Raw genomic sequence first — 24,177 nt, forward strand, 5'->3', positions numbered from 1 at the left:
ATGGGAAATGAACAGTGTCAAAGAACTCCAGTTCTGTTTTCGACATTTCAATGCTTAGTAAACAAAAAGTAATAATTAAATCTTTTAGGCAGGTCTCAGTGCTGTTCTAGGGAGGCACATGTAACTAGCTTACCAAATAACTTTTGGTTTTATTTATATAAAGTTACAACTAAATGTTCTGGTTTCTGGCAGAAAAGAATAAGGAAAAGAACATAGCCATGCCTTAGAAAAGAAATTGAGTGTAACAGAAACTGTTGAGTTCTTAACTCTTGCATAGTCCTTCTCCTTTCTTTTAGATAGTTAGCAGATAACATTTTGTCTCAGCACTGAAACACATACAGACACAGGAAGGCAAGCATCTGGAGCAGCAGAACACGGGCTGTCCGAGAGAAGTGTACGGTTATGGCCTGGTTTACCACATGTTTTCAGCTCAGAGTCGCAAAAGCAGCTTAAAACAACTTTTAGTGAGCTATTGTCCTTTAGCTGCACCACACTAATTGACTTGTTGCATCCTCTTACCTTGTTCCCCTTGTGAAACAAGGCTGTTCATGAGAAGTACTGCAAGAACTCAGTTGCCCTTAGGAAATGAGAACTTGAAATACTGAAAAATGTGCAAACTGGTAATGTAGAGCAGGGCTCTGGAATGAATATGTTTGGGAATTACCTTTCCCAACCTGCAGCTTGAGCAGGTGAGGCTGACCTGAGTGCAGGTGCCATGAGAAGGGATGGTCCCATCGGCTTTCCCACCAGCAGCACTAACCCTTGTGTGGTAGGCCAGGCTGGGAGACAGCTGCCTCTTTCCACATCAGCTCATACTTCTGACAGCTGAAACTGCTCACTAAATCCCATCCCAGGGTACTGAAGTTTCATACTTTTACCACTTATAAATGAATGTGGAAACTTTCTGAACAATGGTTAGAGAACTGTACCTTCTACAGTGACACACTGAGCTCTGATTGACACAGAGACACTTCTCCATCAACACTTTTGGACTTTGGTTGGTTCTTCGTTCACCTTTTTGTTATTTCCCTTGGGCATGCCTTTTCTTCTGTTGCCATCTATTTTCACCATGCCTGTGTGCAAACATTGTTCGACATCCCTTTTGCCAGAACTGATGAGAAGGGTGGGCTACTTATTTGTACAGTATCTTTGCATGTTCTATGAATTTTACCTAAACTTTATTATTTAGACATTTTGTCTTTCATGGAATCTCTGGGGCCTTGGTAGAATTTTTGGCATCTCTGTTCTTGCTTGGGAAAGAGAAGCACATGTATAGGAAGGTCTGATACAATGTAATTGTCTTAGCTGCAAATGGCATCACAGGAGATACTTTTCAATCAGTTGGAAGTTGTCCTTCATTTAAATTGAAAAACCTTTCAGTGAAAATGAGACATACTTCAGTCTGGCTTGGTTTTTGATACAGGTGGAGGAATAATTTTTTCATGATACAGTTAATGTCTGATAGCCAGACATAAGGAGTATGATCAGAGTCTGACATAGGACTATGATCTATCTAGTATTTGTTATTTCTCCAAAACTTAATTTTTGCTTTCTCCTAAAAACCTACCACAAACAAGCTTGAAAAAGCATTGAATCCAGAGAAGTTTGCAGTCTCAGAAAACAATTGTTCTAATTGCAGTGTTAAGCATAAAAGTATCATTCCACCTTGGACCTAAGCTACTTTCACTTTTGTCTGGGATGGCAGGGTCCCAGTCTTCCTTGGAGTCTTTAATTGCTGAACAAAACAGGTACTGTGCCATTCTCCAAAGAAGTAGCAATAAACAGACGATCCATAGATTCGGCTAAGTATGGATAGGGGGCTTTTGGATATATGATTTAGATTCCCTTGGGAGTACTGCTGGAGATGTATGCTGCAAGGAAGAGAGAGATTACATTGGTAGAGGGATAATACAATTTTTCATCTTCTATCTGTTTCTTTCCATGACTGATGCCGTTATTCCTTAGTCTCAACTGGATAAAAAAACGCAGTTGCACTGTGAAAGAGCCCGCTGAGAGAGGAAAAGGGGCAGTTGCATCTTCCCTCTCTGCCCACAGGGGCTTCCGCATGGAGTGATGGTTGCTGACTCTTCCCTCATCTTGATTTGAGTCTGCTTTTTTCCTATGGCTTTCCTGATGTGATAGGGCAGTGATTTGCAGCAAGGCACTTGAGATGCTTACCATTTGCTTTTAGTACATGCAAGATGGCCTAAGTTCTGCAATGGGATGAGTTGGTCAGAGCAAGAGACAGAGCAGTAATGCTCTATAGGTACGTCTCCCAGTAATATGCTATGTAAGTCTCCCTAAGAAGTGGGCTTGAGATTTGAGGGATAAACAGATGACTCTTCAGGGCCAAAGAGGACTTTTTGCTGAAAGGGAAGCACAGTGAAAGCACAAATCCTTACAGAGCTTGAGTGATCCCTTGGAAAACTTCATTAACCTTTCAGGAATGAAGGAAAGCATCTTGGAAGAGAAGAGGGGAGAGCTGTTTGTTTTAGGTTTGTGGGTGCCTAGACTTATAGAGGAATTTTTCTGCTGTTGAATTTCCATCTCGCTTATCTGGGATGGCACATGCCTGCATGTATGTTTATAATTCTATGTCTTAGGTGAGCTATATTATTTTTTCTATGAAGTAGCTTGCTTTTAGTTTAAGTGGCTTGCGGTGAAAAGGCTATATTGTAGAAAATACATATAAATTTTTAAGTGACTCTGTTGGATTCTAAAATTTAGCAAAGCAAAAACATCCACAATGACTGAGAGCTATTGCAGATTACTGAGATTGCAAAAATTGAATATAAATAAGCAGACAACAAACCAGCAAAGGCAGTAAGTCACAGAATGCATTGACCACAGCACTTGATGTGATTACTCACTGACTATTTACAATTTGTTTTAACCTATCACATGATAGGAATACCAAAATCCTAGCAAGCAACTAACCTTTTTGCATGATGGTAGAAGGTATAAAGAGTAGCTGAATCTAGATTAATGGGCCTCTAATTATTTCTGTTTCTATGGTTTGTTTGATGAGGTGGTGTTCTGACAGTTGGAATCTCGTGAACTTCTGTGAAAATATTTATTAGTGCAATCCATTTATGAGTCTGGAGTGTAGCAGTTAATAGTAAACCCAAATTCTGATGAATGTAGCGTTTGAGTTTTTTCATCTGGCTTGTGGTTTTGGTAGCAATGATGTAATTTTTCAGTAGATTTTGTACATCTTTTTTCCATTTCAGAAACATTTAATGAGTGATAGTTAAAGAGAAGAAGCTTAAGTTCAAGGAATGCTACTTTAATGCTCCTTGTTTTCTTACTTAGTATTACTGTTTGTGTCCATAGTGATTGGTATATGATTTAGATTTCATCAAGAGGGAAATATTCAAACCTCAAAAATCAACTATACAGATTTGTTGTTTGGTTTATTATTAAAGAAATAAATAATCAATTTCTGAAAAGTTAGAAGGGTGAATCCAAGCCAGTGGTTAGGTTACCTGAGATGGAGGAAATCTTGCCATGGGATGGAACAGTTCTTGTCTAACAAAAAGGAAGCAGCAGCAGAGGTAAGAGGAGGAAATTGTGTCATCCTGGCCTAAGAGGAGAAGCAAATCCCAGAGTCACTGTCACTGTCCCCTGTGAAATTTAAGCTTGAAGGTATGTTTGTCTATGGACTGCTGTCTTGAATGTCACAGCTCATCCTAAGAGCCTGGCAGGAGAACAGTGAACAGGGTCCACTGATACTGTAAATGGAATTTGCTCAGTTCTGGTTTGAAGAGTATAATATTTAACTGGTCTTTCAAAATACAAACAAACAAATTCACCTACTATAGTACTGCAGGACCCCAAGTCATATAGAAGGTCTATACATTGAAATCAGTGCTTTACACTGTAATTGTAAATACATATTGAACACTGAATTATGTGGGTGAAATATAGTACTTGCAATAGCCTAGGTAATGAAGCAGCTATACTCTGTAGGAAGGCTTTCTTTTGCTATTGTTCTCTCTCTTTGAGGCAACGATTTTTTGGGGGGGCTTCAAATCGGTTACATTTTGAAACTCAGGACACACTGTGGGACATAAGGTGCTGAAGAAAGGTGCATGTTAACTACCCCCATAAACATCCAGTTCTTTTTAGAGTATAGTCCCTTTGTAGTGTTTAGGATGGTCCTGAGACTTCTTCCTCAATGAAGTGTGGGCAGTGACAGAGCACTTGTGATAAATATCTAGTTCTTTGCTGCTGCGTCTTTTTCTTCCAACTTCTGACCTTCCCCTTCTGGGAAGGGGAATTGCATGTTGCCCTGGGCTCTTGGGGTCTGTCAGAGAAGCTAGCAATGGCTTTGTTCTTCCTTCCAGGACCAAGAGGGACGTGGACAGAGAAGATGCTTATTGTTGTGTCATCGTTGTACCTAGTCTAGTTGGAACAGTATAGTTCAAAAAGCACAGAATGTAGCCAAAGGTACATATTTTCAAATGGGATTATACCTAGCCCAAGTCCTCTCAGTTCAGAATATGTCGGGCCAGAAGTTGAACATCCTGCATTAGATCCAGCCTGTTTGAGTTGTAAAATATGCTGTAAGGTTTTCTGCTTGCTCAGTTCCCTGAGCAGTGTCCATTGCCTATGGCAGGTCATTCTCCTTTGCTTGGGAGGAGCTGTGAGTTTGCAGGGAGAGACTCTGTGGTCTGAGTGAATTATTGTTGAATTAAAAAATGAGGATTGAAAAGCTCATGAATATAATCTTTTCTCCTCCCTTCCTGTTTTCAAGACGTCTGCTGTTGGGGGTTTATTAGCAGGTATATTTTTAAAATGTCTTCAGGTCAGAGGTAAAAAGAGAGGCTTCTGGAAGAACCATCTGTGATGTATAAACCCAGCCTTGGATGTCAAACGTAAACATGAGATTTATCATCTACAGTTGAGGGATGCTTAATATTGGTATCTCAGTTTGAAACTTTAATTTGGCTTAAGTCTATTTACCAAACTTGTAACAGGATATATTATTTTGACCTTTAGTTTTTTGGTGGGGGTTTTTACACTTGGAAAACACCCAAATTCAGCAAGTTCCATTGTGGTCTTTACAGTGATGTGTCTGAAAATAGAATTTCCTTTTATCTTTTCTTCCTTCCTATTTAAACATAACTGTTGAAATTAAGTGCTTGTACATCCTCTTGTGGTATTGTGCTCTGTTAAGTAAGGACAATTTTAGTACCGAAATGACAACCTATAAGATTCGTCTCTGCTTTTATTATTCTGATTTTAAAGGTTCATATTTTGAGTCCTCTTGGCTTTGCTTTTACTTACTTAAATCATGTTGGTCCGCCATTCCCGTAGGAGAAGTTTGAAAGCTGGCTTTGTCCAGTCACTTACATTGTTCCAAACCTCTCCATGTTGTTGAGACCTAGCTCTGTTGCAGTGTGACCCACAGGGTCCTTGTTAGGCAGAGGAATGTATTGATTTAGTGTAAGTCAGTGTGAATCGCGCTCAAGGAGTCCGGACTCCTACTGTACATAAATCATGAGTTTTTTCCACGGCTGTGCCTTCACCCTGTATTTTTGTGCCAGCCTTAACAGCATGGGGCAGTCATGAGCCTCCCCCAGCTCCCTCTGGTGCCTCTCACAAGATTTTCTCCTGGCTCTTTATGAACTGCATCAGCATTTGGCTGAGCTTAAGATCTGTTTTTTGACATTTTTCTCTAGTTTAATTCCTTGTTTCTCTGCTATCTGGATATTTATTTTTTTAAAAAAAAAAGTAAGAGCTTGGTGGGGAAGGCGGACAGGTCATGAGAGAACAGAGTTCTTGACATCAAAACTAGAAGGTGAAGATGCATAGCCATTTGCTATGTGTCAAAGACTACAAGTTCTTTGGTTATAGTCTTGCTGCTTTTGACAGCCACTTACTGTGAGATCCACATTGACACATACTTTTAGAGGAAAAGCTGAAAAAAGAAAGAAGAAAGGGAAACTGACTTTTTCAGATGCTGAAACCACAACCTTCTCTCCACTCTTGTCTGTCAGGTTCTTCATCTTGAAGGATGATTCAAATTTACAGTCTTCAGATAGCCAGGAGAACCTAAGGGAGGATTGCCTGTTACAGGATTCAGGAGACATGAGCACCCTGGAGACATTTGTTGTTCAAAGCATTCTTTAACCTGAAACACGTGGGATTCATCCATGCCTTGGGCAAGAGCTGCACCCCTGGCATCCTTTCAGAATAGTACCATTACTGTGGTATAGTGGGTGTTCTCTTTTGATTAGCTGTGCATTGTGCTTGGCTTCCCATCTAATCTTGAGATTATACAGTGTATAGATTATATAGTGAATGGAGGAATGACTTATGTACTTGAGGATGGATACTCAGGAATGATCCTCCTTGGGCCCAGGTGGCGTTAGCCTCCAAGAACCTAGCCTGGCTTTTGTTCTGTATCCCAAAAAAGAGGTGCTAAGCCTGTTTCCAGTAACCAGAGACTTGCCCGAGTATGCAGCACTCAGCTTCTTTAGTACAGTATTATATCTACGTCATCTCTATACTAATTCCCTGAATCTACTATTCAGCAAAGCTGTTTTTCAGGATGTGGATACTCTCAGAATAGGAAAAAACCCCCTCCGTAGTTATTTAAGGGAGCGTACACGCAGCAGTGTAAAAATGTGCTGAATGTCATGTTTCTCTTACATGCTGCTCTGCATCTACCTGACCTAAGTCAGGATGTGTCAACTTTCCACCAGCTTTTACATAAAATGTTATTATACTGTCTTGAAGATAAGATAGTGAGCAGGTGAAACATCCTAGCTGGGTCCGTGAAGAGAGATCCAAACCCTTCCTCCAGAATGGAGTAAACTAGCAGTTAGACACCTCTTTCATCGTCCAAAATCTTTGTGATGTGGTGGTTTTCACATGCCCAGTCATTTGGCAATGTTGCCAAATGTTTATTTGACAGTGTTCCCTGCGTCAGAAACAGAGTTATTTTCTCCTTGTTCGTATTTTTTTCAAAGATTTGTTCGTTGTTTTCATCTGGCTCTCCTTTGTTCAGAGACATCAGAGGGAGTATGGTGGGTTGACCCCAGCCAGCAGCTAAGTTCCACCCAGCCGCTTGCTCCCCCATAAGGGAGAGAATAGGGGAGCAAAAGCCAGAAAACTCATGGATAAAGACAGTTTAATAAGTGAATGAAAGAAGAAAAAAAGAGGCGATGCAAAAGCAATCATTCACCATCTACCACAAGTAGGCCAATGCCCATCCAGTCTCCAAGCCATGGCTACCTCCCAGACCAACACCTCCCAAGCCCACCCTTTCTTATTGCCGAGCAGGAGGTGGGATGGCACGGAATATTCCTTTGCTTGGCTTGGGTCAGCTGTCCTGGCTGTGTCCCCTCCCAGCTTCCTGCCCACCCCCCGGCCTACTTGCTGAGGACCAGAGTAGGGGAAGAAGAGGCGGCCTTGGAGCTCTGCAGGTACTGCTCAGCCAGAGCCCAAACACTGGTGTGTTACCTGTGCCGTTTTAGTCACAAATCCAAAACGTGGCACCATGTGGGCTGCTGTGAGGAAAATTAACTCTATCCCAGCCAGACTCAGTACAGGGAAGGGCCAGATAACCAACTGCTAATGATCATGGATAAATTTAAATTTTGGTGTTTAGGAAAATAAATCTGTGAAGCCTAAGAAATTCTTATTTACTTGAACCAGTGCCACATAAAATTCATGCCATTTCTGAGTGGCAGTGTGTGAACTGGAGAAGAGCTTTCCTCTTCCCTGTTAGTACTGTTTCATTTCTCAGGCTGATTGTGCTTACAAACAGCAACCCTTCACATGCATGTGTGCTGGCTGCTTGTTCAGTGTGATGTTGCTATCACTAAACTTCAGCAGTTGGGATGCGGCTTCTGAGTCAGAGCCCTAAGTTTTGGTGTACACACGTGAGCTTGGTGTCTGGGCTCCCATGGGTCCCAGTGGAGATCTGCCAGTGCTGTCCAGGGAGTTCAGAGTGTGACTCAGCTAATGAAATGTAGGTGCCTGCTCGTAGGGTGAAAAGCTCGTTTTCTCAGGGCGAGAGCAGCTCTCAGGGCTTCACTCGCTTCAGTGACTTGATCTCCATCGACTGTAGTGCAAGCGTAGACACTGACATCATCGGTTTCTAACGTCAGGTGCCCGAATCTGAATCCAGATGCCAGGCTCAACCCTGGGGGCTGAAATCAGTAGCCGGCATCTGGCACTGTTTGAGATACCCCAGGGTATTTTGGCTTGCCTCTAGCTGCTAGGCCAGAGGGACTTGGCTCTTCCATAAGTTGTGCATCGTGTCTGCCAACCATGTGGTTGTCTTACATACCCGTGAGTGTCTGAAATGGCATTTGGTGTCTGGGCAGCTGAACTGACTCCCCAGTGGAGCCTCAAATACCCACAAGTGTGATAATGCAGGTTCTCTTTATAGTAAGTATAAAGAAATAGGTCCTGTTGTTTCAAATTAATTTAGATTTCTGTGGTCTGCAACTACCTGTTTCTCTGCATCGAATATGATGGTTGACTAGAGGTAGAGGTTGTCAAAATTGAGGCATTTAAATGAGGTGAACACTTCTACAAAGTCACATGCCCTTCTACAAAGGGTCCAGTAATATCTCTGTGTGTTTCTTTGGTCTTTTTAAACCTGCTGTCTTAGAGTATCACATATTTTTATACATTATTTAACAGCTGGAATACATAATCCCTTTTTATTTATAAGGCACATTGACATAAATCTCTGTTGCACAGCAACATGTTATAAGTAACTTCTTTTGAAGACAACTGCTTTTCATGATTTCTGAGTAGGAGTGCTGGCTCCTGTATTTTCCAGATGAAAGTAGAGATGATGCCTTTATTTATAGACAGTAAAGGGAAAAGGGAAGAGTAAACTTTAGACTAATATTCAAAATTCTTCTTTTATGCTGAGTGTACAGAAAGTTTAGTTAGAGTCATAGAATCATATAGGTTGGAAAAGACCTTTAAGATCATAGAGTCCAACTGTAAACCGTTACATTTATTAATGTATTATTTATTATTTTATCATCTTTATAGATGCAGAAATAGCTACTTTCTTGCACACCAGGGGATAGATAAGCTATGTCAACCTACCGCGTCATTTACGCTTCCAATTTATGTGATCCGGTAGAAGGCCATACCAGTGGAACTACAGAAGCAAATGTCAGATGCAGGCTTACTCTAAGGGAAATGGTTTGTGGCAGGTTGCTGTCTGGAGCAATTTCATTTGAGATAATGGTTCTGGGAGCTACAGAGCCAACTCCCTGGATGACGTGTGTGGGAATGCTCATCAGTGTGCAGTTTTTTAAATATTTCATACTGTTTATGAAGGTCTAAAATACAAAGAGAAAGATGGCAAGAAAATGAAAGAGAAGACACTTGTGGAACATTTTAAGAAGATTTTCACCCTTGGATAAGCAGTTGTTATAAAGTGATAATTTATCACACTGAATGTTCTTCCTTTCAGCCAAGGAGTATTGCAAAGTGATATTTCCATATGAAGCACAGAATGATGATGAACTCACAATCCGAGAAGGTGATGTCATCACACTTATCAGTAAGGTAAAAGCATTATTTTTCTCTTATAAGCAGGCATCCAGTTTTTAAAATAGGCATCATTAAATTGCCATAAAATCCCTATTTGTGCCTTTTGCAGTGTCCTTCCTAAAACAATGCTAGTTTGACAATGAAACATTACACAGACTTCAGAAATCCCTACATCTCCCTTCCTCATGTGCGTTTAGAGCCTTACCTTGATAACGTTAAGTGACGAACAGCAGACGTGTTCTCTTGAGTTTACAAGTTTATACAATTAATTTTGATTTGAATCTGCTGACAGATCTACATAAATTGTGAATTGATCCTTGAAACAACATAAAAGCCTAGAGAATAAACTGAAAGACTCAAGAAAGCAGCAGCTTTGAACATCTCTGTTAGATGTATGAGTTATCTTTCTTGTGGGAATTGTGAATTAGATTTGTTGGGTTAGATGGAGATAATGTGCCTAAATCAGTTTAATGAACTAAACACTTATTTAAAATGTAGCCACCCTTAACACTATGGTAAAGCAGAAAAAGATGATAAAATAGAAATTAAATTAAATCATTTTAGATCTGTGTTCTTTTCTTTAAAATTACTTGAAATTATTCAAAATTAGAAATGAAAAAACAGTGCCAGGATTTATACTAAATCTCCAAAAACTATACAGTCAGATGGTGAGTAAACAGTTGGTTTTCTTCTAGAAGAGCCGTGCGCCATGCTACAAAGCACAGATTGTGGTTTAGGTGCACCTGTTTTCCTGCTCTTGTTTAAAGACTTTACAGTTTGTTTAAATGTTTTTGATTGCTGGACATAAGTATTTGGGGGGAAAAAAGCTACAAACTAGAGAAGACTGTGGATTTTGCACGATGAAGATGAATTGTAATGATGTGCACAATAGTGCTGGTGTTGCTTGTGCTTATATGAAAGTAAAAGAATGAATTCTATAATTGATAAATTTCATAAGAGATTGTTACTTGACTGAGCAATTTGGCACCTGGGCGGAAAAACCCAAAGACCTTCGGAAATACATATGGGGCAATGTCTGCTATATACTAGGCCATTTGCAATCCTAGAGGACATCTTTGTCCTGAATAAAATACATGTAACCAAGGAAAAATAATCAGACATTTGGTAAGAAGAGAAACTGCAAATTTTAAAAATACTTTAAAAAATACTTTAAAAATACTGGCTTTTAAGACATTGTTCCTGTCCTGTTTACACTTTATTGACCAGGTTGATTTAATTCTCTGAGATGGCTGGTCTCCAGGTGGAGTGATGTTTTTCGGTATAGATAGATAAAGAGACAATTGCTTTACTGATGTTTCAATATGAGATTTCATTTGCTTGCTTTTTTCCCATTTTCTTCTTCCTGCTGCCTCTGCCCCCACAATGGAACAATATTTGTCCTTTATGATAACTGAGCTGATGATTTGACTGAATTGATCAGTTTTCCCAGCCATGCAGTGAGAAGTTTGTCAGTGTATTCTCTAGTATATCCTCATGTCCTTTTACTCTCCAGCCTGATGGTATCAAGCCACTGCATACATTTTATTAAATTTTCTTCTTTTTTCTGTAGTATGTCACCTGTCTATGAACAATTACATAAAACCATGCCTCTAGAGAGTGGGGGATCTCAGTGCAAAAAGGCTTGGCATTTCTCCGTGGATGCTTTTTTATGCTGTGTCTGAACTAATCTGAGATACTGAAGAAACCATGACACGCAGTCACTTTGCAGATCCTTTTGTGGTTTGCAGACCTCTTCGCAGTCAGACTTGTGGGGGTTTTTTTAATCTGTTTTTAACACATAGTTTAAAAAATAAAATTCAATTGATGTGGAGTCAGGATCCTTGCTGTAGAGTTCTGAAAACAGTGGGGTCTCCTCCACGTTCTAGCATGGAATATAGTAACTTTATTTTTGTCCAAATCTTCTGAAGCAGGTGTCTGTTGTCATTTTTCTTTTAGTCAGTAACAGCAAAGTCAGCCTCACCTTTCTGCCCGCTAACGATTTCTGCTAGAGAGTTGCCTTTTACCTGGAATACAAATCACCATGCTTAGAGGGTCCTTTCCATAACCAGTTAGTGATCCATACCGACTAAGAGGAATTAAATAGAAACGTATGGAGTACTTCAGAAACTACTACCATGGGTTTGCTTTGCTCTCAGATTACAGAGTCTGTTTTAATCTATTTGCAAGAAATTGTTTTGCAGGTTTGCTTTCTGTGCTGCAGAGCATTAGACAAAATTTATTCTTCCCAATTACCTAGAACCAAGGAGAGAAGATTGTTACTTTTAAAGAAAGAGATTGGTTTCATAGTACTTCCCACAACCACAGATGCATTATCATAAAATAATGTATTTTGTTGAAATCACTAAACCCAGAAGGTGATACGAATTCTCAGTATGAAAAGTCCATCACTAGGCTAATCTGTTTTCCCACAGTCAGATCTATAGGTATGTTGAAGACTCACAGTTTTAACTCATACTGAATTTGCATTTAATTGAAAAGAACAACATTGGTGACAATGTGTAGAAGTGGCTGAAGTAATGAGTGAGTGACACAAGAATGGGAGAGGAAGCTCGTGAAAATAACGCATTACAAGAATCTTAAAAGCATGAAGATGAGATAGCACTTGATGGGTGCTAAGAAGGAGGGGAATGACTTAAATGAGCTAAATGGTAAGTTACTAGGAGAGCCTGTGTGTGCACGCACAAGTGAGAATATGTGTGCGAGGAAGCTGTTATTCTGGTATTTATCTTAAAATGCTAAACCTTTATTTTGTGGAAGGAAGTGGTTTCAGTAAATTCAGAATTCAAAATCACCATTTTAACAGTGCCCCTCCACATAAAAGGGATAAGATTATATCAGATTTCTCTTTTTTCAGCTATATTAGTTATAAAAGTCCTTTTGTGAAGATCATCAAATATCTACCTAATATAAAGATAAAAACAGTATTTTTTTTTGTCATGGCCTTTGCATGTTGTAAGATCTGTTACAAGTTCTCACTCTGTTTTGATGGATGTTGAGATCTTGAATCGAAAGCTGATCAGACCTTTCCTATAGCCTCTTGATAAGGGAATATGAATATCAGAGGTTTTTTTTGAAATAGCCAAAGAACACTTTGAACAGATTTGCTGAATCACAAGTGACTTCCCTAGTCGCTTGGAGAATGTGCTGATAAGTTTTGTTTAAACACTGAAGTGAGTCAGTAGAGGCTGATCATTTAGTGATCAGAACGGTGCATGTTTTGGGAGATACAAGGGGAAGGATGGCATTATGCAAGAATGATAGCCAAATATAATTGCCGATTAAACAACATATTGAATCATTTTTTGATGAACTGCATAGGGCTAAATCATGGGAAAGATACACGATGAGATAGGGTCCAAACATATGGTAGTAACAGTTGTTTTCTCATAGGTTAAAATTTACCTAAAAGACTAGAATAAAAGCAGAAACTAACTTCACATAAATGTATTCCAAAAATTTCTGGAAAAGATTTTTCTCTCCTCCTTTTCCTCAGTGAAGCAGATAACCTTGTAGATACATAAAAAAGGTTTTATTTATTAATTACTGGAAATTAAAGTGGGCAAGTGGTAGTCCTTTAATTCCCTCATGGAAAAATATTTAAAGATAAAAAACCAGAAAATATTGCTCAGAATTGTAAAGGAAGGTAAAAACTTTATCTTCAAGGCAATAAAACAGTAGCCCTGGTACCTTTGCTTTACAAAAAGGGCTCTAAGAAAAATACACCTTTGGAAGAAAGAGAAGAAAAAGCAAAATGCAGTAATTTTACTTGTACAGTTAAGGTGATTGTTGTACAATTTGATGATACGTTCATCAGCTGAAAATATATGAATGGCAAGAGGCCATGAGATTGACCCTGTAGGTTATTCTTTGTAATGTCAAACATTTGTGTTCCTTAGGTATTTTTTGTAGTGTCTTCAAAATGTTCCTGACAGCATTTAGGTAAGGACAAGAACACGGGTACTGACTGCACTGTGTGGCTGAAGGAGAGTGTCAAACAGGTGTTTTATCATGCTCAAATATTGATTTTGGAGCTTGTATTTATAATAAATGGAGTCACTTCTGACCAACGGAAGATTCACATGACATTTTCAACTGTCATCTTGAAAATCTTTTAGGATTTTTCATTCCGGCACTTTTAGACATAGCTACTGTAGGCTACTTTCCAGTGTTAGTAAAGACTCTTTATGCAAACCCTACAAATTTCTTAGTAGCTCTAATAAATTCCAACAAAATGCATAAGATTCTCAAGATTTCACTGGCATACAGAAAATGACCTGTGTGAGGAATCGATAGTAATAACTAAACAATTTCAAGGCAAATATGTCAGGCACACGCCGACAGCTTTGAAAGCAGTTTTACTTGCAAGACTGTGAAAGATTTCATTGCACTGCATCAATCTACCTGAGCTCTAGGCAGTAAAGACCACTTTGTTCCCAGGAATGAAAATGATCTGGATAAATAAAATTAACTACTTCCAAAATCATTGCAAATTTGGAAAGCTGGCAGTAATAGAAGGGTATCTTCACCTGAACCCGTATTATCGGAGTAGGAGTAGAGGGGGGCAATATCAGTGGCAATTCTGCTAATTCTGAATTTACAAGATGTTGAAGTTAATAGGTGGAAATCAATATATTGGCTGGAATAATAATCTAGTGCCTGGCTCTGTGTATCTGACCCATCTGTCCCTCAGCCTCCACCTACCTGGGTTGCAAAGCCTTTCTCCTGCTGCTGCAGGCTAACAGCTGATGCATTGGTAGCATGAAAGACACAACAGACTAATGCCTGTCACCAGTGGAAGAATTACATGATCAATTATCTGGCCTAGATATTTAATGACAATGCAGATACTTAATAGCAATCCAATTTGTAGTGCTTAATTCTGTGTTGGGGAAAAAAGAGCCATAAACCTAGTTTCTAAAAATAAGCATAATGGAAATCAGTTTTTGCAAAGATAGTATTTGCTTTTGGCATTATTGTTAATCATTTACTTTACTGTGTGATTTGCAAGTTTTGTGGTTCAAAATGCTATACATTTAGTGAGTCCCTTCCCCAAAGCACATGCAATCAAGTGCTAAGACAGACAAGTAAGTACAGGCGAGTAGAAAGGTATTAGGAAACAATGAAATGAGATTCAGTCTTGATAGTCTCTTTCATAATGTCATGTTTTCACTGTTGCAGTGACAGCATTTGTCCGTGTTCGAGTATGGAATCTGTCCTTATGCAGAGCGCTTACTATTTTCCGATTCTTAGGGTAGTCGTTAGGCGCTTAATTTCACCCTCACTGTATTTATAGACAGTTACCCAAGTATGGTCCTTTCACCAAAACAATTCTCCCAGTTTTCTCTCTCATAACATCTTTAAATGCTCATCCTGTTGCAGGAGGTAATTGTCCAGAGCACTTTCTTTAGCTGAGTGATTGCCAAGGAGAACTCTGCTGGGTAGGCTTGTGAAGGAAAACAGCTGCTCTAAGGGATGCAGGAGGCTCCTAAAGGGATGAAATTAGTAAGTGCTATGTGCCAGAGTCTTGCCAGTGAGTTGAGGCCAGGAGCAGGGGAAGGAGCAGGAACCCGATGGTGTGATGGAGGAGGAAGCTAGCTGATACTTAATTGAATATTTTGCTAGATTGTGGTGTCTCTATGATAGAAACCTCTGTTTCTGCATTTGTTTCTAGCAGGGCTGAGGGCGGTGTCATTGCTGATTTTTTCTGTGTGCTTTTAATTGCAAAGAGCACACACATATTTTACAACCCTTGGTTATAGAAATATGTGGAGGAATTAGAAGACTCAGTTTTTCTTTCAATATGAGCAAATAGGTAGATAGTATCACTCATTTTTCCATATTAAGATGAAATTCTTGGTAGTTCCCATTCTATGGGTTAAAAAACCCAGTGTGATAATATTTGAAGTCGTTAAAAATAAAGCTAACTGGCCAAGAAAACAGAAATTTTCAAAGCAGAAGTATTGTAGCTTAAGGTTGTCTCTTTCAAAAGAAGGGAAGAAGTTAGTTATATTTCATGGTAGTCATTCAGGTGGTTTTGGTTTTCCTTGATTGACCAAAATCTAAGCTAAAAGCTTTTATCTCATTTTTAGAGATGAGTCTACTAATACAACAATTAAAAAAAAAAATCAGGTTTTGCAGGGGAAAATACATGATCTAGTTTAATAAAACATTAAAATGGCTTTCTGCCAGAGCAACACAGTCGATTTTTGTTGACACTAAATATTTGGTCACGCAGATGCTCCTATTTGGGGTTTTTAATACAAGATATTTTGAGCATTTGTAACTTTTGCAACTATCTTGCATACAGAAACTGAAAGGAAAACAGTAAGTAAACATCAAATAATGTCCAGCTTTAAGAAAGCTTTTATGACAGCTTTAAGAAAGCCTTTATCGTGTTTTGTCTTTAAAGAATAGCATGTGAGCAATAAAGGCACTTACTGCTTGCCTTTGGAAATAAATAGGTATTTCCCTCAGAAAGAACAATACCATAAAGAGTCTCGGTGCATGCCCTTTTCTCTCCTGAGATAACCATGAATTATTCAAGACATCTTTGGCCAGACCTAATAGCCATAACCTAATCTGCTTTCTCTGTCCCTTGCCCCCTACGCTGTGCTCAGCACCAATTTTTCCCCCAAGACCTCCCGCCTCCTTAGGTGATTGAGAAACCTGCTCGTACCAAAGCTGCTGATCTCATACAAGAAATTAGTTTGCAAAGTGTGTGTGCTGAGGATGCACTTTTACATGATTGATGGTAGGTGGCTGCTGAAAGGGATGGTTCTGCTCCTTCCCTCTTGCCTTGGCTGCAGGACACACAGGAGCAGGGGAGTAGGAAAGGGTGATACGAGGAGCAGGATTGCCCCTGCAGTCAGCAGCCTGTCCAGGGACTGGCACAGCGGTAGGGTCACTTTTCCCTGACCTGAAACATTCCTCTGAAGGTTTTGACTTAGTGGGAATAAGAAGGCTTGGATGTTTGCTGGGTTTCAAGCCACGCTGCCATGCAGGATGGTAACTGGAGGATGTCCTGCAGAACGAGACCCTTTTGACATACTGCTAATGTCTGTGGCAAGTGTGTGGGGTAAAACTGGTGTCATTGGATGGAAGCATGAGCATTTCCTCATAAGAGTGATATAAAGCAGTTATATAAAACTTGTGGGGATGCTGATGATCAAATAAATAAATATGTTCATTTTCTAAAATGATTTGATATACTCAGTAAGTTATAGAGAAAACAGACTGTGAGTAATTGTCGTCCCGTTTTTCTTCTTGCCTGAACCTTGTCCTCAGCCAAGACTTTAAAATGTTTATAAATAAATTGTTAACACTTATTCATATCTTGCAGCGTTTCTTGGCTACTGTGATTAGCAATGGGGCATTAAGTAAGGTCTGAGTATAAGTAAAGCCTGACAATGTGTTTAATAAAGTACCAGGTGCAGCTTACATTTCACTGGTATCTTCAGAAACATTACTGAAACACTGATGTTTGAGCTGAGCATTTAAATAAACTGTGAAGCCTAAGATTAGTACAAGGGAGAGGGGAGCAGCCAGCACTTGAATGTTCTTCTTGTACAGTATTAATTTCTTTTAAGTATGTGCCGCAGTTCTCTTTTCCTGTTCTTGTTATCGCTGCTTGCAGTGCTACAGCCGTGCCTTCAGAGGAGGGGATTCTGTTGTTCCTGGGAAGTCCCAAATTTGAATTTTGACAAAAGGAAGTTCATGCCAGGTTGTGTAGGTGAAGTGGCAAGATCCTCCATGCATGCAGTGCTTCAAGATTTGCAGCATTTGAAAAGAGTTAGGTTTATTTGTAAGTACATTTAATACAGCCAAGCTAATTTAAAAAGGTGACATTTTAACATAAAAAAGGAAAGAATTTTTTTTCTGCCCTGTGCTTACAAAAGATACCACTGAAATGCTGAGGTGTCTGGAAAACTGTGATTATTGCTCTCAATGTGGACTTTAGACTCATTGCTTAGCTTCATCCTTTCTTTTATCCTGAATGCTGAGTTCATGTGCTGGTTTGATGGTATTATCTGAAGTCCAGCCTTTTCAGGGTAGGGAGACATATTTAAAGGGAAAGTAAAAATGCACATATAGTGCCAAGTAATTAGTAATGTAATTCGGACCCTGGTCCTAAGATGTCTGTAAGTAGTAATAGCACGAAACATGTAGTTACGTAAATATTATGTCTTGGCTCATCAGAGGTATAAGTTATGTCTGTTACTAGCTCCACCTTTTGTGTTTGTGTTGGCTAATTTAGTTTGAGTATTGGAGTGCTAGGGTTTTATGACATGAAGCATATTTGTTTCTCTATGATATTCTGCTGACTGAACATTGCAAGTGAAGTGAATCCCTAGAAGAAATTGTTTTGTTCAATGAACAATGTAATTTTTCCTGTTTGCACAAATATTTCATCAAAGCATTTCAGCTTCATTACTGATTAAACTATTTACTCACAGAGTTTAAAGTCAAAAGGTTAGATTTAGCCTGAAATGTATTTCACAAACAAAATATATCTGGGCTGCTAGATCCTCTATACTAACATCCTGAATATTGCAGGTCGTTCATTATTCTCAGCCAGTTTCTTTTTTTGCAGGGCCCAGTAACTCGGGCCAGTTCTTGAACAAACTGTGTCTTCTGGAGAGGTACCTTGTTGTGCCTTCCAGTAAAAAACACTGTCTGGAAATAGTAGTGTAACCATAGCTGAAATAATGTCTGATTTCTGAGGATCTCTCCCATTTCCTTCCGTACAATGTTGACACGGTAAGTTCTTAGTAGAGCCTTGGAGCTTATGGATAAAGAAAAATTTACTTGTTTGACTTCTTAAGCTTTAAAAGATGCAACTGGCATTATCAGATGTAAAGTGCCCTATGGCTCGGGCATGAGAGCTGACAGGAGCTGGGAAGGATCTGTGCAGGATTTGGGGCTTCTGGGACATAGGCTCAGGACCTGAGCAGGTTAAATCCCTGGGTTAGGGGCCAAACAGAGCCAGACTGGGAGGTTTCCTCTCATATTTTTCTTCCAGTGTTTCATAATTTATGAGTATTTGCAAGAAAGTGTATGTAAAGGAAAAATAAGTGTTCTCCAGGACTGCCTCAGAAGACTAATTTTTTGTCTATTGGACTGTCTCTTTTATCTAAATGATCTTGGATTAGGTAGTTGTTGAGAGATTCATTCTGCCTTATGGCAGATTTTAAAATTATGTTTCTGCTGAGAAAGAGCACTTGATTACTAACCAGATGCTTTAAATCACAGCCATTTTCTTCAGAACTATTTAACAACTTTTCTCTATACTGTAAGGTCTCAATCCCAGTAACTGAGCTTAATAAGTAGCAAAGCTTGAGCATTTTGAATACAGTCTTAGGTAGCACAAGGTGAGTGTAAAGTAAGCCTCTGGAGAGATGCTTTCCTTCATTCATAGGTATTTTACCAAGTTTTATGAGAATTTATGAAGACTCTAAAATCAATTATTTTCTGACTTCTAAAATAAAGTTGGATTTTGAGAATGATATGTCTTGGTTTCAGCATCATGATACTGAATGTAGTAAGAAATGGTAAAGAAACATTCTTGAATATTATTAAACTGCTTTTTTCACCTAGCTTTAACATGATTTTGTTGTTTCCTCCCAATGACAAGGTCGTATTAATAAAGATCTGATGCAGTGTGAGGTCAGGTTTTGTTTAGTTCATTTCAAAGTTACCAAAATAATGGTGATCTTTGACCCTTGTTTTGACTGATAATTTTCCACATGTATTTATTTATTATGTATACCCATTAACAGGGTAGAAAATAAAGTAGATATTTCCCTGCACGTTATTGGTTTTGCCCAGTGATGTCACACACCAACTTTAAAAATCACAGAGCCCATCCTGTGGTTTTCTTCAGTGTTTTCGGTGGGCTGAATGGCAGAGTACTTGTCCTTCAGATTTGTCTTTCTATGAGGCTTTTTAACACTCAAATTCAGAAGCCTTTATGTTACATATATTTCTGCATGTATGGCTGATGTCTTGAAAAGTGCTACAGACAAATTTGTTCACATTAAAGGTGATTTGTTTTTCTTTAAATTATGAGGTTAGCTATCAATTGTGGAAACACTGCTAGAGAGACGCTTACAATGAGGGCAGTAATAACGTAACGTGCGGCTGCCAGCATAGCAGAGCTGACACACACGAAAGCTCTCAGTGCAAGTGTAAGAGTTATTCATGGCTTGCCGAATAATGCGGTTTTACCAGCTCAACATTCTTCTTGATGAGAACCAACTTTACAAGGACAGAAGGAAAACAGACATTTGACAAATACAACTACCAACTGCTGGGATTTTTTTTTTTTTTTTTTTTTTTATATTACACAAGGAACTATGTATTCTAGTGGAGATTTCTGTGAAACTGTGGTATCCTGCCATGAAAATTTCACTTTCTCAAATCCTGCAGTGTTGTGGTGTCTCTCAATACTCTGAATAGTTTGAATTTTTACTTCGTAAACTTAGCTTGCCAATTGTGTATCTTAAGCTTCGTAATCTGTAAATCTTAAATTAAAGATAATTCTCATCGGCTATTTTTTTAGAAGATGTCCATAAATGATGACTACGCATGCAAGTACGCCTGCTGGTGCAAGCAGAAAATTTATCTGAGCACTCCAAGAGTAGGCATACCACAGTAGATGCTTTGCAGCTACTTTTTCTGAGGACCTGCTTGTGCTTGTTCTTGGCATTGCTTTCTATCCTAGCTATAATGATGAAATCTGTATGATGAAATGTTTCTGTATCAAAAACTTTCAATCAGAAAAGCTGAAAATTGAGCAGTTATGGATTGACGTCTAAACCATGGCTTCATATTTTAGTGGTGTTACAAAGTAGCAGCATGTTCAGAGGACCAGCCTGCCTAGTGATCTGCTTCCTCAGAAAAACAGAAATCGTATTTACAGATGAGAGGATCGGCCTTTTTCAGATGTATTTCTTCAAGAGGAAAAGGCAGGAAACATCTTTGCCCTTAAAATAAATGAAAAACGTGGCCAAAGCAGTTCGTGGAGTGGCCAAATAGGGTATTTAGGCAGCTCCTACCAGCCTTGATCAGATGCTCTCAGTTTTCCCTGTGTTTTGGTAAAGCTGCAGAAGTTGCTCAGCTGTTGGTAGGTTCCCAGTGAGGACTGGACGGCTGCTGATGCTGGAGAGAACAATCTCCAAGCTTTAGCAGCCAGCTTCAGCGATGGTGTGGATACAAGTCCAGGGGGCTTCTGAACAAAGGCAAGGGAAAATTATAATCACAACTGAACAGAGAGCCAAGTAGCTACTGTTTTTAATTTAAGTGATTAAGAAAAGTCTTGTAGCACACACTAACTGTCCTGTAAGTGGCTTGAAGAGAAGAAAAAAAGAAAAAAGTAAAATAAAACGTAGTTGGAAGAAAACATACTTTAGCACGTCAGACATTTAAATTATAGTAGTCTTGTATGCTTTATTGACTCCTAGCAAAATAATGAAAAAACCCACATCGTGAGTTCTTACTATAAACATGCTCACAATCAGAAGTGCTGCTTCCCGTTTTCAGAGAAAGTGTTGGTTGCCTTCATGGTCTTTTCATCTGGCTCAGGCCTAAAGTGCAAGTACCACAGCAGCACAGGCTAGAAATAAGCCTGTCTGTAATAACCAAGCCTGATTTTTAAGAGAAAGAGCTTTATATAAAATAAACCCCCTTCTTTCTTTGGGATATATGAAACTCCTGCCCACTTGGAGCAGTGGGAGAGGCTGTGAAGCTGTGAGCGTTTCCAGGAGAGAAAGTTCAGTCGTGTTTGCATGACAGGGCAATCTTTCTCCATCAGGCTCACAGCTAGGACACGGCTCGGTGTGAGAAGGACGTGTAACCTGCCAGGTGTGAACTTGTGTCTTCTAATTTGGTGGTCTTGAATGTGGTATCAGCTAGTAAGTGGAGATGAAGTTAGTGGGGGACTGACAGCTCTGCCTTGTCAGCTGCCATCGTCATCTCTTACTGCCAAAGAAACCCGGCCATGGTGTTTGACTGAAGGGGAGTTTGTGTTCTTCTCTTGCAACCAGCTGTACTTCTGGGTTGGGAAGATGACTAGGGCCAGTGTCTTGTCAGTAGTGTCTGTCTAGGTACAGCTGCTTCTGTGCGCCAAGTGGAGTATTTGTAAGACTATGTAATATAAGATGCCATATGCTGTGGCTTTTTGTTCAATCTCCACTGGCTTCTGCTTTTTTATGGTTGGATTGAGAGCACTGAGGGAAGGAACAGCACAGTGTTGGTTCTAAGAGCAGTAGTTTTGCTGCTAAGCAGAGCTGTTAATACAGGATACTGTGTGCGTTAGAGACCAAGTAATGTCATGGTCTCCTTCCTCCAGAAGAGGAGGAAGCACAACTCCAGTGTTTTATGGCTTTTCTTAGCCAGTATGAGCGTGGCTACAGGACCACTGTAGTTGCTAAAAGGAGACTAAGGCTAAGGCACAATCTTATGCTGACAACCCTACTTATGTATTTCACTATATTTCACTTACATTCTGTAACAGTATGAAAGATCTGCAGCTCCAAATGAAAACTTTCTTTGCCTGTATGTTAAAATAGCTTTGCACGGCTTTTGTCTGGTCTCTCTAGTCATGCATCTCTCTCTTCCCCCCCACCCTCCACCTCTGCTCTTTTAGTCAGCACAGACATAAGTTTCAGAGTGGAGCTGTTCTTATCTTTCTTATCGTTGGGTTTGTGTTTATGTTTTGTTTTCTTCTTTTCTGTTGTTTTAGTCTTCCCTTCTGCAAAAAAAAGTCTGTTTTCTTCATATGATTCCCTCTTACAATTTTCTTACAGCTTGCATGTCTCACTTTTAATTACCTGAAGGATGGTTCTCTCCCTCTTATTCTTCACATCAAGAAGAGGACTGTTGGTTTTTAGTTCACCTGTGTATACCCTTAAAATTGTTGGCAACGTGTTGACCAAAGCTAGCTGCATTCTGGTTTTCTGGTAGTTGCCATTTTTCCAATGTTTACCCTTTCCTCTCACAATATTTTTCTGACTTACGTTAGAATTCCGGCTCAGGTTGACATTTTAGTACCTTATATTTTGTGTCATATTTATTTCTTACAAAGTTTAAAAAGTCCTTCTCAGAAATTCCTCAGCGCCTCTGTCATTCTCATCACTATGTTTTGTCCAATTCTTTACCCTAATACTTATCACAGAATGAATGTTGCTAATAAATCCAATGGATTGAGTTTATTATCACTTATTTGGGACCTGCTGAGCTTAGAATTAGAATGGATGTTGATTCTGCCATAGAAGAGCTTTTCAATCCTTCTTTCATTTTGCCTCCTCTCCCTTTACTTCATTCTCTAAAAAGTCATTTGAATTGAATTCACGAGAGACAAGATTTTGCAACAAAGCTACTTCACTGGAAATGAGGATAAAACCAAGATTTGTGTTTCAATGAAAAAAAGCTAAAATTTCCCTCTAGATTTTTGTTTTCTCTATTTCATGAATCTGCCTCTGCCTGAACAAAGACAAGAGGCTCGGCAATGTGAGCCGGCAGCAGATTTCTCTAAGGTATTTAATTGCGCTGTCACTGCAGTGAGTACATGAGTACAGTCTCTGAGTCAGGCTTTGATAGGAGCTGATTTTTACAGTGGCTAAATGTTGGCCCAGCTACCACCTAACTTGCATGAACTCTAGTATCTGTCAAACACAATTTCTACTTTTTTGCCATGTCTTACTTTCCCATTTTGTAAACCTTTTGGTTTTCTTTTTTTTCTTAAACTAAGGCGCATTTTTAGTAATTAGAATACATTTTTTTCATAGAACTTTTGGGATATTTCAGCATCTCATTTTTTGTCTGTTTACATTGTTGTGAGTCTGGTAGGATAACATGGACATAAAGCAGAGATCCACTTGGCTTATTAATAAAATTTGGAATATTGATACTGGGTTGTAATAGCTTGACAGATTTTGTATAAAATCTGCATTTTGAAATTACAACCATTTTGCCAACCTTGAACTCGTGAAGATATATTTTAAAAGACTGTGAGTAGGAATGCATGGCTGATAGGGATCTAGAGGCATTGGAGTAGCTCAGTGTTCACAGGCAACCACAAGGTTTTAATCCTATTGCTTTGATTGCACTTCATAGTTATGTCATTTTTAGTACTCGAGGGAGCTTGTGCAGCGGTAACTCAGGTATCCTTGTATGGTGGTCTGTCTTGTGAAGAAGACATACCTGCTGCCAGCATCGTACGTGGGCTTCCAGAGGCTGCTGAGGCACAGCGAGCCTGCAGTTGCGGGTAGCAGGGGGGCACCACCGCTGAGATTCCTCACCAGATCTCATCTGTAGCTTTTAATTTTGAGATCTCTTTCTGTCCTTTTGCTCAGTGACACAGAAGCCTAAGGAAATTAAATGAGAAAATTAAAGAGAAGCTGCCTAACGATTGATCTACTGTATGAAAATCCTGCGTGGTGATTGGGTGCATAAGCCTGAGCGACAAGCTGGAGAGGAGGAAGAAGCAAACCTGCAGCTGTTTGGGATTAATGAGCGTGTAACACAAACAGCATCTTCATGAAAACAAATGAGCTTTAAAAAAAGCAGTGAATACAAAATTCATGTGTGTTAATAAAATGAAGAAGCAGGAGTAAGATTTGTGTT

General features: G+C 39.3%; 1 protein-coding gene across 3 annotated transcripts in view; it reads left to right on the forward strand.

Moving 5' to 3' along the window:
• The window catches only part of SH3KBP1 (SH3 domain containing kinase binding protein 1), a 235,832-nt gene that overhangs the window by 172,162 nt on the left and 39,493 nt on the right, over positions 1 to 24,177 (forward strand). For all 3 annotated transcript variants that reach the window (XM_075775507.1, XM_075775514.1, XM_075775524.1), the window contains one exon: positions 9,455 to 9,549. In XM_075775507.1, the coding sequence (XP_075631622.1) occupies positions 9,455 to 9,549 (95 nt within the window). The remainder of the gene's footprint in view (positions 1 to 9,454; positions 9,550 to 24,177) is intronic.

Source organism: Balearica regulorum, chromosome 1 (assembly GCF_011004875.1).
Source record: "Balearica regulorum gibbericeps isolate bBalReg1 chromosome 1, bBalReg1.pri, whole genome shotgun sequence".
NCBI lineage: Eukaryota > Metazoa > Chordata > Aves > Gruiformes > Gruidae > Balearica > Balearica regulorum.